General features: G+C 42.4%; 1 protein-coding gene across 6 annotated transcripts in view; it reads right to left on the bottom strand.

The window, feature by feature from the left end:
• MCPH1 (microcephalin 1) overlaps nucleotides 1-17,565 on the bottom strand; it is a 231,812-nt gene that overhangs the window by 151,063 nt on the left and 63,184 nt on the right. For 5 of the 6 annotated variants that reach the window (XM_073336219.1, XM_073336231.1, XM_078852081.1 and 2 more), the window contains one exon: nucleotides 15,975-16,137. In XM_073336219.1, coding sequence (XP_073192320.1) covers nucleotides 15,975-16,137 — 163 coding nt within the window. Of the gene's footprint in view, nucleotides 1-9,023; nucleotides 9,173-15,974; nucleotides 16,138-17,565 lie in introns of those variants that run through there. The other variant, XM_073336229.1, reaches the window with a different exon arrangement.

Here is a 17,565-nt window from a genome sequence, read left to right as displayed (position 1 = left end):
TCCACTAGTTCGTTTATGCGGGGTATAGGGTAGGCATCAAACTGGGATCTCTCATTTAGTTGACGGAAATTGTTGCAGAACCTCGTGGTATCATCAGGTTTGGGCACCAACACTACTGGGCTGGACCACTGACTGTGGGATTCTTCAATGATCCCCATCTCCAGCATTTTCCTGACTTCCGCTTTTATTTCCTTCCTTTTGGCTGCTGGCATTCAGTAGGGCCTCATAGTTACTCTGGCCCCAGGGTTCATGACGATGTGGTGATATCTCCCAGTTGTGCGACCCGGCTTTGTTGAGAATACATCTTGATATTGGGCGATCATCTCAGTTACCTCTTTCTTCTGGGCTGTCTTCCGATCAGGAGACACCCTCACGTGTTCAAGGTTTTTGTTCCCTGGGTGCAGGTCTTCTCGCACCACTGTGCACGCCTCTCGGGCATGCCAGTGTTTCAGAAGGTTGACGTGGTATATCTGCTGTAGTTTTCAAAGTCCCGGTTGTCGCACCTTGTAATTTACTTCCCCTACGGGTTCGACTATTTCATAGGGCCCTTGCCACTGGGGCATCAGCTTACTTTTGGCGGTGGGTACCAGTACCATTATCGGTCACTGGGTTGAAACTGACGAACCTTGGCTTGACGGTTGTAGTAGGTTCTCTGGGCCTTCTCTAGGTGCTCCCTCACTATCGGAGTGACCCAGGCTATCTGGTCCCTCATCCGTAGCACATACTCTATTACGTTCTTCTCCTCCCAAATTTCCTTGGCTATGTCCGGGATGCCTCAGGGGCTGTGTCCATACAGCAGCTCAAAGGGGGAACATCCAGTAGAAACTTGTGGGACCTCACAGATGGCAAACATGAGGTACGGTAGTAGATTGTCCCAATCTTTCCCATCCTTGCTTACCACCTTTCTTATCATGGCCTTGAGGGTCCGGTTAAATCTTTCCACCAGACCATCGGTTTGTGGATGGTAAACCGAGGTCCACAGGGTCTGGACATGGAGCAGGGAACAAAGGTCCTTGGACATGAATGCTGTTCCCTGATCTGTGAGGATTTCTTGTGGTAGCCCTACCCAGGCGAAGATTGACACTAATTCTTTGGCAATGCTCTTGGAGGCTGTGTTTTGTAAGGGGACAGCTTCTGAGTACCTGGTTGCATAGTCAAGGATGACAAGCACATACTGGTGGCCTTGGGTCGTTTTCTTTAGCGGCCCCACAAGATCCAAAGTAATCCACTTGAACGGAACTTTGATGATCAGCAGGAGTACCAAAGGAGCTTTTAGATGTGTGCGAGGGCTGTGCAGTTGACATTCAGGGCAGGAGGCACAGTACCGCTGGACATCTTCATGTACCCCCGGCCAAAAGAACCTGCGTAAGATTCGCACCTGGGTTTTCTCCACTCCCAGGTGCCCTCCAAAAAGGTGACTGTGAGTGAGGCTTAATATTGCCTTCTGGTGTTTCCGGGGTACTAGGAGCTGGTGTATCTCTTGCTCTCGCATTTGCATGACCCGGTATAGGAGATTCCTCTTGACCACAAAATAAGGCCCTGGCCGCCGGGCCTTTCCCTCTATAGGTACCCCATCTATCTCAGCCACCTCCTTCCAGGTGTTCTCGTACCTTGGGTCTTCCACCTGGTCCCATCCAAAAGTCTCTCTCCCAGGGCTTATCAGCCCGAACTCTGAGGGATCTGTCCCTGCCCTCTCAGCCAGCTCTGTGAGATTGGGGTTGGAACTGGTCTCTGACCCCTCCTCCGTCTCGGGGCCCTTCCCTTCAGTTGGTTGTGTACGTCTGCCTACACAGGCAGCTCTCTGTCCTTGCATCAGGATTCGGGTACCCAAAGCCTTAGCCACCCTTCTTTCTCTTTTGGTCTTCCTGTGTTGTACCAATAAAATAAAAACCAGCAGGATCTTATTAAAGGGAAAAAGGCAAAATACCACATTTATTGTGAATACAGAAAGAATCATAGTAACCAGTTAGTTATAGCTATAACATTCCATTCAATCTCATATTTATTCACACATTCATTCATACAAACACACACACACACACATACACACCCACACACACAGGTTCTGCAAGGTTGTTATCATAGTTACCAGCCTTAGAGTTGCTCATGCCAAGCCCCTGGCCAGGTGGCCTGGACATGAGGAGGGAGCAGGGCCTTGTCAGATGCTTATCTGATGCTCCTGGAAGTTGGTTTGCAGAATCAGATCCCAAAGTTCTCACTTTTTAGAGTCTATTTTTATAGGAATTTCTTCCTATGCCAGTCTATGGGAATTGCTTCATCATGCTATTGCTGAATCAATCAGCAGATAGCACATTCCTGACGGCTCCAAGATGTTATCTTGTTCTTTGGTTCTCCCATTCTTGAGGCTGTTGGGTGGATTCCAGTCTGCCCTCCGGGGGGTCCTCTGATTATTTCCCCTTGACGCCTTCTTCAGCCGATGGACACTGGATTCTTAGGCTGGCACCTCCCTGATCATTCAGTTATTATCCACACCAAGCATCCATCCACATACATCCTCTATCTCTATTTTAATCACAATTGTTAATACAACAAAAGGGCGGGGAGTCTCTGGGTGCTGTTTCTGTTGTTAGAGTATTGCTTTGAGTCTCTCTCTCTGTGAATTGCTTTGAGAACAGACTCTGTCTTAGAATGTACTAACACAATTAGCAGCTTGCAAGTTTCACACATAGAGGGAGAGAAACAGTACCAAAAACCAAGAGACCTCTTAATTAGTAATACCCTGGAATTTAAACTCTGGGGAATCAAACTCATTTGTGATTTTAATACAGAACTTCTTTAATATGATCCAACACCTGCCTTTCCCTGGGACAGGGAATAGTTCCTGAGACATTTCTGCGAAAAATGGGAGGTGACCTTCTGCCGTGGAAGTCTCCTCAGGGAGCTCCCCTCTCTCCAATCCTTCTGGTGGGAGCAAGTTTCCAAACCCGGGGAAATCTCTACCTATGAGCATGGGGTACGGGAGGTTTGGGACTACCCCTGCTTTCACTCTGGTGACATTTCCCTGAATTTCAATTTTCACTGGTATGATGGGGTAATAACTAACAGTCCCATGGACACAGGTTACCCCCGTACGCTTAGCCTCCATTAACTGTCTGCACTTCACTAATTTACCCAAAATTAGGGTGATAGCACTCCCCGAGTCTACGAGTGCCATGGTTTCTACTCCATTCAACTTTACCTGCCTTGTATATTTATGTGGGGTGACTGCGACCCATACAAGATTGAGTAGGCTGCATGGGTCTGTTACATCCCCCAGGTTACGCTGCATTGGTTCTACAACACTGGGGCACTGGGCAGCTATGTGCCCCAACTCCGCGCACCCGTAACACCAATAATTGCTTCTAGTCACACCCTATCAAGTGGGTTAGGGGATTTAGTCCCAGGGTCCCCCCCCACTCAGGCCTTCCCCTTCCTTCTGGGTTTCCGACTGGTTTTCGGCCTCCCTCTTCTTCCACCTAGGACTTCCAGGGGTTTGGCCGCCCGACCCTCCACAGTCAGGGTCGAGTGTTTGATTCATGAGGGGCCTTCCTTGGGTAGTTGGGTTAAGTCCCTAGCTGTTATCCGTCTTTCCACCAATGTGATCGTTTCGTCGTAGGTGGACAGATCGTTCTGGCATACCCATTTGCGGAGATTTGGCAGCAGTCCCCGCATGTAATGGTCCATGACCAAAGTCTCTAAACTCTCCTCTGGGCTGTATGCCTCGGGCTGTAACCACTTCCGAGCGAGGTGTAGGAGGTCTAATAGTTGGGACCTCGGAGGTTTGTTCTCCCCGTATTTCCACTCCTGGAACCTCTGGGCCTGTACCGCTGCCGTTACCCTGATCATGCTAGGATCTCTGCCCTCAGTCGGGAATAGTCAGCAGCATCCTCAGAGGGCAGATCAAAGTAGGCCTTCTGGGCCTCTCCACATAAAAAAGGGGTGAGAATTCTAGCCCACTGCTCCTGGATCCACGCCTCACACTGAGCAGTACTTTCAAATGAAAGGAGATACGCCTCTACATCATCGTCTGCCACCATCTTTGGCAGACAACCAGTGGCCCTCAGGGTTTGCGTCCCATTGGACCCCCGGGCCTGGATGGTGAGGATCTTCACCTGGTCCACTGAATAATTGTTTGGTTTCCTACTGTAACCTCATGGACTCCTGTGGCGCCATTGCCTGAGCCCAGGTTACCTCCTGCTGGGCCGCTGTGGCTTGCACCAGCGCTCTCACCACCTCCTCCATTGTGGTACAAACAAAACCGCAAAACCCCAGTGCACTTTTTTTTTTAAAATAAAAAAACCTCTTTGTTCCGCCACGCTCTGAACAAAGTCTATCCCACACCTTACACCAGCTGTGGCAGAGCTCTGAACTTGTCACCGTGACTCCCGTGCTTCTAGGCTGTTTATGCTAGCCTCAATGGCTCACTGCGACCCTCCATGTAGCCCTTCTCTCTCTAGGGCCAAGGTTACAGTCTACTGAACCCTTTTCATCATAAGCCAGCAAGGAAGTTGGTGAGAGAACTCCCACAGTCTGTTGTCCCTAGGGGCTTATTTCAGAACAGTTTAGCCCACTGTCCTGACAGAGGCCTGTCTTCCCCTCCCAGGAGATGTGTCTGAGGTGGCAGGTTGGGGGAACCCAGGCCCTCCGTCTACCCTAGGTTCTGGCCGAGGCACCCTAATGGTAGCAGCTGTTGGCAGCCAACCTTTCACTGCCAGAGTTGCTACATTTCCCTGGGCCACTTCCCCACAGCTCTTCCGCTTCTCTCTTCTTCACCCTTACCTTAGGGCTCCCTTACTGATAGCTTAAGGGTGTCTTCATTAACCAGCCCTTTAGCCGCACTTCCTCTCCTCTGGCTCCCTGGCTCTCTTCAGCCTGACTGGAGTGAGCCCTTTTATAGTAACAGAAGGGACTTAATTAGGTGTTCACATTACCTTAATGGCCTCACCTGACTCTTTGCAGGTTAATTGGAGTCAGGTGGTCTCATTAGCTTGGAGCAGCCCCTGCTCTGGTCAGTCAGAGAACAGAAAACTGCTAATCCAGTGGCCAGTATATCTGCCTTCTACTACTTTGTTGTACCCAACTGGCCTGGGTCTATCACAGATGACAATTCGAAAAGTACATGGAACGAAGCCATGTCTGAAGGCAGCGGAGGTGAAGCCTCGGGAAGGGGGTCACCTAAGTGCACGAAGCCATGTGGCCCAGAAGAGACAAGCAAGGCCTGGCTGGTACATAGGGGTTGTTCATGATTCTCGATGTTGAAGCTGACTCCCAGTGAAGAAAGGAGGCTAAGTAACAGAGAGATTGACACGTGAGCTTCCTGATGGGACCTGGCAGTTAGGAGCGACTCATCAAGGGTAGGAAAACAAGGAGACTAACATCCGACACGAGCTGCTACTACTGAAAATACTTTGATGAAGACACTGGCAGCGGTAGCTATCCTGAAGGAAAGTACCCTGTATTGGAAATGGTTAGCACCCACAATAAACCTGAGAAAACATCTATCAGCGGGGTGAATATCAACATGGAAGTAAGCATCCTTCATATCGAGAGCCATGAACCACATGCCTTTTTCTAAGGCTAGAGTTATCTCTGCAAGGATGACTATGTGAAACCTGAATTTGCAGATTAAGTGACCGAGGTGGCAGAGATCGAGGATTGCTCTCCAATCTCCCTTTTACTTGGGTCTGAGGAAGTAAATTGACTAGAACTCAGTTCCTTGATATTCTAGAGGAATGCATTCTATTGCTCCTCATTGTAATAAAGTGTTCACCTTTCATGACAGTATTCTTGCCCAAGAGTGGTCCCTGAAGGGGGACGGAGAGTGATTTATTTATTTATTTTTGAGGATGTAGCATTACAAATTCAATGGTATAGCCATGAGAGAGGACATTCACACCCATTTTTCCTTTGTTTTTGCACTCCAAGCATGGAAAGAGAATGCTAAACAACCCCCAAAGGGAGTGGGAAGGTCATAAGGTGTTAGGCTCAGTGGTTGGTGGCTCTTGAACTGCATCAAAAATACCTCTTGGGGTTAGGTTTGAGACACGAAGGCCTGTGAAGGGAGGGTCAGGAAGCGAGACCTCTGCACCTTTTGATGTTTGCAAGGGGGTTTGTAAGGTCTCTGTTGGTAAAATTAGGGAGACCTGTACCAGTGGATGGACAACAGGTGGTGAAACTTTCATTTCGGGGCAGGAATGAACCAAGAGTAGCCCTGCAGTCTTTCAGGGTATGTAACGATTCAGCTGTCTTCTGGTTGAAGAGATGGGATTCATCAAAGGGGAGGTACTTGATGGTGTTCTAATCCTCCCTAGGAAAACTATAAACTTGAAGCCAAGATGCCCTCCACACCATAATAGTTGTAGCCATGGGTCTGGAAAAGGTATCAGCTGCATCTACTGCAGACTGGAGGGTAATTCTCACTATGAGTTTCCCTTCTTCGACATGGGCCTAGAAACAGACATGATCCCATTGTGACAGTGTAATTCAGGAAATTGTATTTAGCCAATAATGTTAATGGTTAATCCCCTGAAAGTGCTGGATCCCATTGTTTATGGATCTTCTTGTGCCTGTGGGACTTGGAATGTGTTCCATCCCCTTGGGTCATGCTGGTGGAGGGAACATTCATTTTGCTCGACTTTGAGGAAGACTAAGTATCATGCTTATGAGAGTTCTTCCTAATCTCCTGACTAGGCCCCACCATGGGGTCAGTGGGGTTGGTTCTACCAACACCAGAATCAGATGCAGTAGGGGGAGGCACACTCCTCGCTGAATCAGTCCAATATACATGGAGGGTTCCCTGTCCTGAGACTGAATGCAGTTTCATGGCCACTTCCATAAGATACTTCTGGAGACAAAGTGCCTGGCCTTCTCAGGCATGGCTGGGAAATACTGCACCTGGCCGTGATGTGAGCTTCTCCCAGGCAGTAGAGGCAGCATTGGTATAGGGGCAGGAGCAGCAAATGTTGAGCCTGAAGTTCTGGGCATAGTCCAGTACTGACACGAGGGCTAGGCGAGGGGACGAAAATCCCTGAAGTCTACTTGAAAGTGACATTAAAACTACTAACTAGTAAAACTAGGAAAGAAATAAAACTAGTAAAACTACAGTTAAAACTGCAAAAACTATTTACAACTGTGCTTTTTAGAACTGTGTCAGATGAGGACACAGAAGGCTCCAACCTGGACCATGCAGCGGTTAGAAGTAACTGGAGATGTGGTCAGTCTGCCCTGTGCTTTATTGCCTCGGAAGAGAGTCAGGCGCATGAGCGGACCAATGGACATGATTTTCAAATTCTCTGCAAAAACCCTCCGTGGAACACAATACAAACTACCACTCAAAGAACAGCAATACTTTTTATAGTAAGGCAGTTTTAGGAGCTCTTTTGCCCATTTTCTGTTACTAAAAATAGCTTTTGTGTTTTTTAAATGAACTTTTGCAGGCTCTTAATCATCAAGTATAATATGTGCAGTTCTCAGTCTGAAGGAGCTGCTGACTTTCGGAACATGCCACAACTGTTTGCACGGATTGCTACAGAGGGTGGGATGAGACCTGCAATGCAAGAGGAAAATTATATATTGTTGGGCAAGTCAATTTTTCTGCATGTTGGAGAGGATAAACTGCTATTTAATTATATTTTATTCTTGTTGGTAAGTGGGAAGGGAGCCTAGAACACTTGTCTGTTATTACAGAAATCCAAAGAAATAATGTTTACCTTTTAAAAAAAATATTTGGACGTTGGATACTGCAACACTGTTTTTTTAGTACAGTTAGCAATTATGATCTGTAGCACCCAAAGTTAATGTGTTAAATGCCAAAATAAAGAAGTCATTACTGTGTCGTATAATTTGCATGGTCTATTCTTTTAAAAATCATGCCAAATATGTAATAATGCAGTATTGTATTTAGCCTCAACATATGCTGTAATTTTTTTTCAGACAAGAGATTGTAATGTCTCAAAGTAGAACAAAGGATAACATCTAATAAGGAAGCCATTCTTATTTAATATCACTTAAAACATAAACATTAAGATATCAGTTAGCTTTAGATTTACAGCTTCATTTGACATCATTAGTCTGAGATATATCGCTTGAAAAATGTTTGGCAATTCAAATTCAGCTGAGCTGAGAAAATTGTAGTATTTCACACAGCACTTCCTTAGACATTTCAGATATATTAAATGAGAATTGGTTCCTCTACAGATAGGAACAGCAGGAACAGATGTACCATGAACTACAACGTGTGCAGCATGTCAATGCTGTAACCACAAAGATATTTTGACCAAGAGTAAACACCAACCAATCAACTAGATTAATAGATAAATCTAAAAGATTAGTTAGGTTTGGGTAATTGGTTTTCAAAATGAAATCCAATTTTACAGTTAAACCCTAAATCCATCCTTACAGTAGTTACACAATTTAGTTTAGACACTAATTTTGTTCATCTGAATATAAAATGGATTATAGCTCATCTGTCTATCATGGTTTTGGACTGGAGTGCAAAGTCACAGTATCTAATTTTCTGTTAAAGTAGGAAACTAGATACAGAGTCCATGAACAGGTCACAGAGGTAAATAACTTCTCTGTCACTGAAACGTTCAGAGTTTTCATAAACACAGTGGGCAAGATCCTGTCTCTACTAAGTCAATGGGAGTTTTGCCACTAACTTTAACAGAACCAGGATTTCATCCAATAAGTTTTCAAAACAGCACTCAGAAAATACAACAAAATAAGCTACTTCCAAATATTTTCTGTAAAGACAACTGACGTAGGGACATTAGTCCAAGTAACTTTGACAGTACAAAATGAAAAGGAACAATTAAATATATTAGCATCTTTGAGTTAACTAGTTTCTTTTGACCTGCGAGCAATAACGCAAAATTCGTTGTACAATAATTTATGTTTTTATGTATAAGAAGCTAAAGAAAGTTGCAGAATTACAGAATATATTTGAAGTGTTTAAATTATACTAAAAGAGAAAAGTTCATAATATTTTCAAGTATAGTAGAAGATTTAACTTACAAAGTATGTTAAAGCAACACTTATTTCAAGTGTGTTTCCTGTATCTGAGTATCTGGCCTGAGATAATTTCTTTGATTATGATTACAGCAAATATAATCCATCTGTTGCATAAAACCTTTGGCACTTCAGTACTTCTTGTTCCTGAAATCTTCCCAACCTAGCATGGAAGGGATTTTAGTGCATGTTTTTCATGTCAAAAGAGTTTTGCCCCAGAAAAAAATTCACTGCTTAAGCACTAGTTATGCCATTCATTAGTTTGTACAGCTTCATTTATTACTTAATATTTACTCCTTTATTACTGTCATGTTGTATTATAGCATTGTTAAACAGTAACACACAAAAGCCCACATGGTCATGCTGATTAATGACATGTCTTGCGTTCAGAGTGATGTATGAGGAAATGATGATGTTGTCTAAGCATCTGTCGTTATGGAACATACTTAAATGACCAGAAGTCATTTACTGAACCTAAGAATTTAAGAATGACCATACTGGGTCAGACCAAAGGTCCATCTAGCCCAGTATCCTGTCTTCCGACAGTGGCCAATGCCAGGTGCTCGAGAGGGAATGAACAGAACAGATAATCATCAAGTGATCCATCCCCATTCTCAGCTTCTGGCAAAGAGAATTATATTCTATAATTATATTCTAGAATTTGAAACAAAACAACACTGATCTATGTAAAGTAAGTTTGTGGTTTCAGTTCCTATTGGGGAACAATCCATATCACACAAAGCATCAGTATCATTGGCATTTTTACTAGTAATCAATGATTAAGTAAGTTAGTGAGTCTAGACTATCAATTGAACCTCCAAAACCTGGTTGAAGCACTTTGGTGGGATAATATGGAAAATGTACCATGCTGCATCTATTCTCTAAATTACATACCAAAAAAAAAATCCACCTGTAGGGGAAAAATAGTATGCCCTCATGTAATCAAAGAACGTATCTCAATACATGTGCACAAGGGGATTGAATTAAGGTTGCTTCGCCAACTGTAAATCTGGCATTCCCCAACATTTGTGTGTTTGATTTTGAAACCTAAATAATGTTTTTTTAACCTAGATTTTTTGTATGGAATTCCCAAAGAAAAGGCACTTCCTTTGCTGAACCTCAATTCCATTGCTGATTTTCAAAGGCCTGTGGCAAACAATGGAGATGTTAAAGCTTCTCAAAAAGGTCAAAAGAACCTTTTAATGCAAAGTATTAGGCAACCTAAATATCACTACTAAGTCTCTATAATTAATTCTCTTTTTAAAGCAACTCTATATACTAAAACTAAATGATAAATTATTTCCAGTGTCCAATCTGAAATGTTCTACCACTGAGAGTAGTAATATTAAGATTTAAGTTAAAGCATTTTATGGATTCATTATTTTAGCATTATTGGAAAAGACAGACTATGTTCTGCATTACTGAATTTCCTCTAACTAATTTTCTACAGTATTCCTTGTGGTCATGGAAGACAGATGAACTTTCATATAAATATGTATGGCTTCAACTATCTCCTCTCCTCTGATAAGGGTGTTGAGTCATGAATAATTTGGGTGAAATAATGGTAAATTGATGTTGATGACAAAATTAGAAATGAGACAAAGGACCTGTCAGATAACAGGTGCCCTTAATTAGGCTTTTCCTTTTTTGAAATAATTCATTTCAGGGTCTTAGTGACAGATGGAATACTTTATTCAGATCCATTAGAAAACAGTGTTTATGAACCCTTTGATATGGAGAGTTCCTAGTGACCACTGGCACTTAACGTCTGCAGTTCTGCAGACTCCAAAATCTTTTTTTAGTGATTGGATGACAGTTAAAGCAAAATGATATTATAATATTCACAGTTAAAGGAATCTAAATATTAAATAAATTAGTGATTAATATTAAACTAATGCCTGTTATCCTTGCAGTTTAAATTCCTGAGTTACCTGTACCTCTGACCCTCTTGTGGCTTCCTGGAAGCCACCCAAGCTAGGGGGCAGCTGAAGGCCTGACACCTTTCTCAGGATAGAATCCCATGATTCTCTCACTTCAGACCACAGTCTCAGGCTGCAGACTCCTGCAATTCATTGTGTTCACCTCAGCAGATGTGAACTCAGTTGAGCTCTGTTGAACTCTGTTCATTATTCTCTCTAGGGCAATGGCAGAGTTAACCAGTGTCCTGGCAGCTTTCAGAAACAAAGTACTATTTATTCAGAACAAAAATATTAGAGTAAATGTATCTTAAAAACAACAAACAGCTCATACACAGGCTAGCTTACACGGTGGTCACTCACCTACCACCTGCAGACACTAACAGGTTCTAAAATAATTCAGATCCTCCGTCAAGGTCTAGTTCTGCTGCACTGAGTTTTATGCATGTCAGTTTTCAGATTGTGTCCATGACGCTCTCTCCAGATCTATTTTCAAGTCCTTTGTCTGCCAAAGCCTTTGAACTAAGCGTCAAACCCATCTGTGTGCTATTTTCCCAAAGGGGCAAAACTTCAAAAAGACTTGTTACCTGCATTGTTTAAGTACTGGAGATTAGTTCCTGCAGGAAGCATATGTTATCTGACCCATTAGTCAGGAATACAATCACAAGCAAGCCCACAAAGATACATATAACAAACTTAATACAATAGTCTTTGCATATATATTCCATGACTCCATAGCATCTATCGCACTTGCCTATATCCTACTCATCCACAACTCCTACTTACTTCAGTGAGCGTGTTGCCCACACATCAACTCAGTAAAAAAAAAAGTGAGTGAAGACAGCTTAAAGATTTGGTCCAATAATACTTAAATGAACAAATTAATCCCTAATCTATTCCATTCACTTCACTGGCATTATAGTATGGATAAAGTTGGCCCAAAGGGTAAAAGTGTTGAGCTTAATATGATCCTATGTGGATTATTCCTAATCAAGCAATACTTTTGGCTTTGTTCCTAGTTAATGCTCTGTTGGAGCTCGACATAGAATATTACATGAGATGTGCAACTGACATTCGACAAAACAGAGAAATTGATTCTACGTAAATATTGTCAACTACACAAAGAACAGGAAAAATCACTAAGATTTGTTTATAATCTTAGTTATTTGAAGCAATTTTCAGATGGAAATATATAATTTTCATGTTCATTGCATCCTTTCATGAAAACTGCACCCTATAGAGATATACTGTTAAGATATCTTTATGTATTAAATTATACAAGACTATGGGTAGGGGTGCTGGAACAATTTTTTATAGTGGGTGATGCTTACACCCCGCAGAACCAAAACTGTAAACCCAGTAGGTAATGGAAACAACTTCAAATCAGTCATGTGGCAGCACCCCAAGTTCCAGCACCTATGATTATGGGCCAGATTTTTTAAAGTATTAGGCACTTAAAATATCAGCTAGTTGCCTAGTGCAGTGGTTCTCAACCCGGGGTACACGTACCCGGGGGGTACACAGAAGTCTTCCACGGGGTACATCAACTCATATAGATATTTGCCTAGTTTTACAATAGGCTACATAAAAAGCACTAGTAAAGTCAGAACAAATTAAAATTTCAAACAGACAATGGACTTGTTTATATCGCTCTATATACTATACACTAAATGTAGGTACACCTCTACCCCGATATAATGCGGTCCAATATAACGCAAATTTGGATATAACATGGTAAAGCAGCGCTCCGGGGAGCAGGGCTGCTTTACCTCATTATATCCGAATTCAGGTTACCCCAAGCAGTTCCTCTGCACCCCAACCCCTTACTTGCTGCCCGCCTCCCCCCAGCTTGCCTCCGTTCCACCTCCACCTCCTCCCATGAGAGAGCCACAGCTTGGCTTCTTCTCCCTCTCAGGCTTGCCATGCCAATCAGCTGATTGGCGCAGCAAGCCTGGGAGGGAGGGAGGGAGGGGGAGAGAAGCGGAGTGGTGGTGGCGTGCTCAGGGGAGGAGGTAGAGGTGGAGTGGAGGTGAGCCAGGGCAGAGAGTGGTTCCTCTCCCTACCCAGATATAACCCAGTCTCACCTATAAGACAGTAAGATTTTTTTGGCTCCCGAGGAACGCGTTATATCGGGGTAGAGGTGTACAATATTTATATTCCAATTGATTTATTTTAGAATTATATGGTAAAAATGAGAAAGTAAGTAATTTTTTAGTAAGAGTGCTGAGACACTTCTGTATTTTTAGGTCTGATTTTGTAAGCAAGTAGTTTTCAAGCGAGGTGAAACTTGGGGTATGCAAGACAAATCAGATTCCTGAATGGGGTACAGTAGTCTGGAAACGTTGAGAGCCACTGGCCTAGTAGGATTTTCAAACACCTACGCACCTAACTCCCATTGATTTCATGGAAGTTAGGAACTTATTGGGATTTTCAAAGGTGCCTGGGTACATATCTGCTGCTTTAGGTGCCTAATTACCTTTAGAAATCTGGCCCTATGACATTGGTCCTCTGTTCTTGGTTATAAGGCAACAACATGATTGATATACTTGAAACAATAAAAACTATTACATTTTAAATATATATAAGAATACAAGAAATTGACCAAGAGCGCATATTCAAAGCAATCATTATGCACACCCTTAGACTACATAGTTGTTTGTATACAAGGTTTTCATAAAGCACATTTTCCAATCTTCGTCTTCCTTTTTGTAGATCATAAAAAGGAAGAAACTGTTTTATCTAAAAATAGATTCCCTTAACAGATGTTTCAATAACACTTTAGAAATACTAAAAAAAACCTTATGATAATCCTTGTGTATTCAATATTTGCAAAAATAGAGCTACAGTGAAACCCTGCTATAATGCAATAATTGGGGTACAAAAAATTCGATCACGATAAATGTGGGGTCGCTTCATAGCAGGGTCACAAAAATTTACCATTTCAAGCCCGTCATTTAAAGTCTTGTAAAAAAAACAACGGTTATCCTAGCGTGTTTTAAACACAAAAGTAGTAATTTAATTACATGTACATGAAAGAAACCTGTGAAATCTACTAAACTAATCATTGCACAGAGTGCAAAGTCAATCTGCTTGCATGAGTCCATAATTTTAAATTTCATCACTTCTTAAAAAAGCTATCTAGTGCGGTCTGCTTATTTGCCGTGGACCGTTGGCTTCTAGCAAAGTCAAGAATGCTTCTGAGTTGGAGGATTGTGACGCTGTCCAAGTCTTGAATTTCCAGCGACCTCAAACTAGCTTCTAGGTGCTTTACTGCCTCTGACACTTTTGGTGGGGAAGTTGAGGTGCCATCATGGTCATCGTAGTCATCATTAGCGCCACTGGTTTCAGGCTCTGGTGGTGCAGCTTCATTCTTCCCACTGACATTTGCAACAATTTTGCCATCTGAGATGTGTTCATATATGGGGCAGATGTCATCTTCTGAAAACGAGTTGAGGATATCATGACGACTGTGCTCATATTCTCCGAGTGCTTCTTCGGCTAAATGTCGTCTTCAATGAACCTTGTAAATTCAGGCTCGTCATCATTACCATCATTGTGTGTAGATGACAGAAAAGCTGGACCAAGACCCTTTATCCAGCATCGTTCAATCCAACGTGCAGAGATAGCAACTCTGGCTTTCCCGCCAAGGTGACAGACTTCTTTCAAGTTGTGTGATGCCAGTGACGTGTCAATGGAGGAGTTATCTGCTACCATCCGCTTGATCATTGTGCAACGATAGTTTTGCTTAAATACCGATATGATGCCTTGGTCCAGTGGCTGGATTTCTGATGTAGTGTTCTTCGGGAGATAAGAGACTTTAATCTTGCCGTCACGACTTACAAGATTTTCCGCTGGGGGGTGGGCAGGGCAATTATCCAGCAGAAGGAGAGCTTTTTGGCTCCTGCTTGAGTTTTTGCAAATGAGCCCAAACTGCTGGCACGAAAGTTTTATGGAACCAGTCTTGAAATATGGAGCTATTTATCCATGTATTCTTGCTGTTGGTGTATTCAAAGGGAAGGGCCTTCATATTAACATGATGAAAAATCTGGGAGACCCAGCTTTTCCGATCATCAGAGGTCTGACTTTGTGGCTGCCAGACTTGTTGACGCAAAACAAGAGAGTGACTCGGTCCTTCCTCTGCTTAAAGCCTTCTCATTTGTGACTATTAGTCCTGGTTGCGAGGGTGCGATCGAGTAACATCTTAAAGCATAAACCAGTCTTGTCACAGTTGTAAACTTGATCGGCTGTGTAGCAACCTTCCTCCAGCAACTTTTTAAGCTCAGTTGGGTAGGAATCAGCAGCCTCTTTAACAGCTGAGCAGATTTCCCCAGAAACAAGAACTTGGCTTATAGTGTGCCTTTTCTTGAATCTGTCCAGCCAGCCGTTACTCACCTTAAATTTGGATTCATTTCCATTGATAAGGCGATCAAAATTTCTCTGCTTGAGCTTTCAGAATAGAGCCAGAAATGGGAACTCCTTCTGAGTGAGCCTGGACAAACCATTGGTACAAGGCTGAATCTAGGCTTTCATCACTAGCAAACTTGACCTTTTTACGCTGTAAACCAGTTTCCTCTTCAAGAATGCAGGGTAGGCTACGGAGCTTTTCTTCTTTTTTCCACCCTCGCAGAGTGGACTTGCTAATTCCTAGATCTCTAGCAAGCTGAGTTTATTGTTTGCCCTTCTTTAGTTGATCCAAGGCATACAATTCCTCTTGGGCAGAAAATGACTTGTGTTTGCAAACTGGAATATCCATAATGGAAGAACACAGTTTATTTATAAATGTCATAAAAAAAGTATTCCAGCAAAACGCGAACAGTATTACGGCCTTAAAGGGGAGCCAACTTATGATTGTGTTATATCCGAATTCGCGTTATCGTATTATTGCGAGGTTTGACTGTACATGTTTCAGAACAGTATTCTATTTAATGCAAAAGAATAATGAAGATGCTATTGCTTATGGCAAGTTTTTTATAGGGATGTTATATCTTAGCTAATGCTGAACAAACAAACTTGATTTACTTTATTGTGAAATTCAGATCTCTCTCTTACCCATTCGTAACACACAATCCAGCAGCCCCGGGCAATTCCCAGCATTACATTCAAGGTGCGACGAGGACTCCCTGTAACCACATGAGTAGTCGTTTCACATACATCATCCGAAAACAAAAAGCCTCCCAGTTTATTCACCACCTGAATTATTGCACACTGCTTCCTGCCAAAACACAGAAGGGGGGGGGGGCGGGGAATCCACAATCAATAGAACTCAATATTAAATGTTTTATGTATACACCTTAATAGTTACTGTATAAAAAGTAATGTAAAAATTCAGACAAAACTTTTGCTTAACAGATTTCACTGGGAAATTCCAGTTGTCAACCACCTCCAAACATCAGGCAACATTTAGCCTAAATATTAAACTAGGTGTCTCAAACTCAAATACCTAATTTTAAAGTTTTGTCCCTACTGTGTAGACACCTCAAAACCATCAGAAAAATTACTGTATGTTGGTTCAATCACCAGAGCATGAAGCTCACTAGTACTACAAATTGTTGCCACCAGATACAATTCCCATGTAAAATACTGAATGTCCACCTGTAACTAGAGTTCTAAGTATATTATCTATGATATGAACATTGAAGTACACAAATACATCATCATGTGACCACTGAGATCTTGGTATCCCTTGAGGAAAGATGATGTATGAGAACTATTTACTGCTGCAGTGCTGTAACAAAAAGCTTGATTCCAATGTCTTTTCTGCCCACACACCTGACTTCTGGGAGCTTGAGAGGAAGCTCAGAAACACCTCTACTCAAGATCAAGTAATTAAGAAACAGCCTGGAGCAGATTTACCCATCTAGTGCAATACTGATCTTCTCAGGAAAAATAGGCAGAGCTCATGAGTCAATCAATGCCATCTTGAAAGCATGTTCAGGACATCTCTTATAGCTTGTGGGGCATTTTTTTCATTCCATCCACATTTCTCTCTGCAGAAAGTAACTCAATAAAAAAAGCTCCCAAAATAAACTGGCTAAAACAAAGAGTGCACAGAACTCTAAGAAGATCCTAAAAGGATTCTTCAGAGAGACAGCAAAAGCTTTTAAAATGAGATTTAAAGAAAACAAATAGCTTAGCAAATTGACTTCCCACTGAAGGAGATGCCAAGCGCAGAACTGTTTTTAACTTATTTAACTGCCTGAATATATACTTAGGAGCCTAAGTTTAGCCCCTCATTTGTGATCATCTTAGTCTTATTTTTCACTGGATATATTTATGCTTCCTTTATCCTGCAAAGAGTGTTTTAGACAGATATTGTGTTTGATGGGCATGGCAACTTTGAACCCACAGGGATGCTGACCCTACCTGGACTATATGCTCAGGGAGTAGGTTTTACACACGCAGTTTATCTTGGCTCTTTTTGGTAGCTATATGAGATATGCTCTGGAATGAGAGGAAAGGTCTTACAATATGAATCTGAACTGAAATAGCTCTAAGATCATAGTTTAAATAGAAACTAGCCAATTCGCATTTCAATAAACTACAAACCTACTACATGCAGATTTATGGGTTTGCAATTCCATGAAGCACAATATGGCTAGGTATTGCTGCCGGCCAGCGGGTGATGCTATGCTCTTATAAG

This window comes from Lepidochelys kempii, chromosome 3 (assembly GCF_965140285.1).
Source record: "Lepidochelys kempii isolate rLepKem1 chromosome 3, rLepKem1.hap1, whole genome shotgun sequence".
NCBI lineage: Eukaryota > Metazoa > Chordata > Testudines > Cheloniidae > Lepidochelys > Lepidochelys kempii.
Note: the sequence above shows the minus strand (reverse complement) of the source record. Positions and strands in the feature narration are given on the sequence as shown.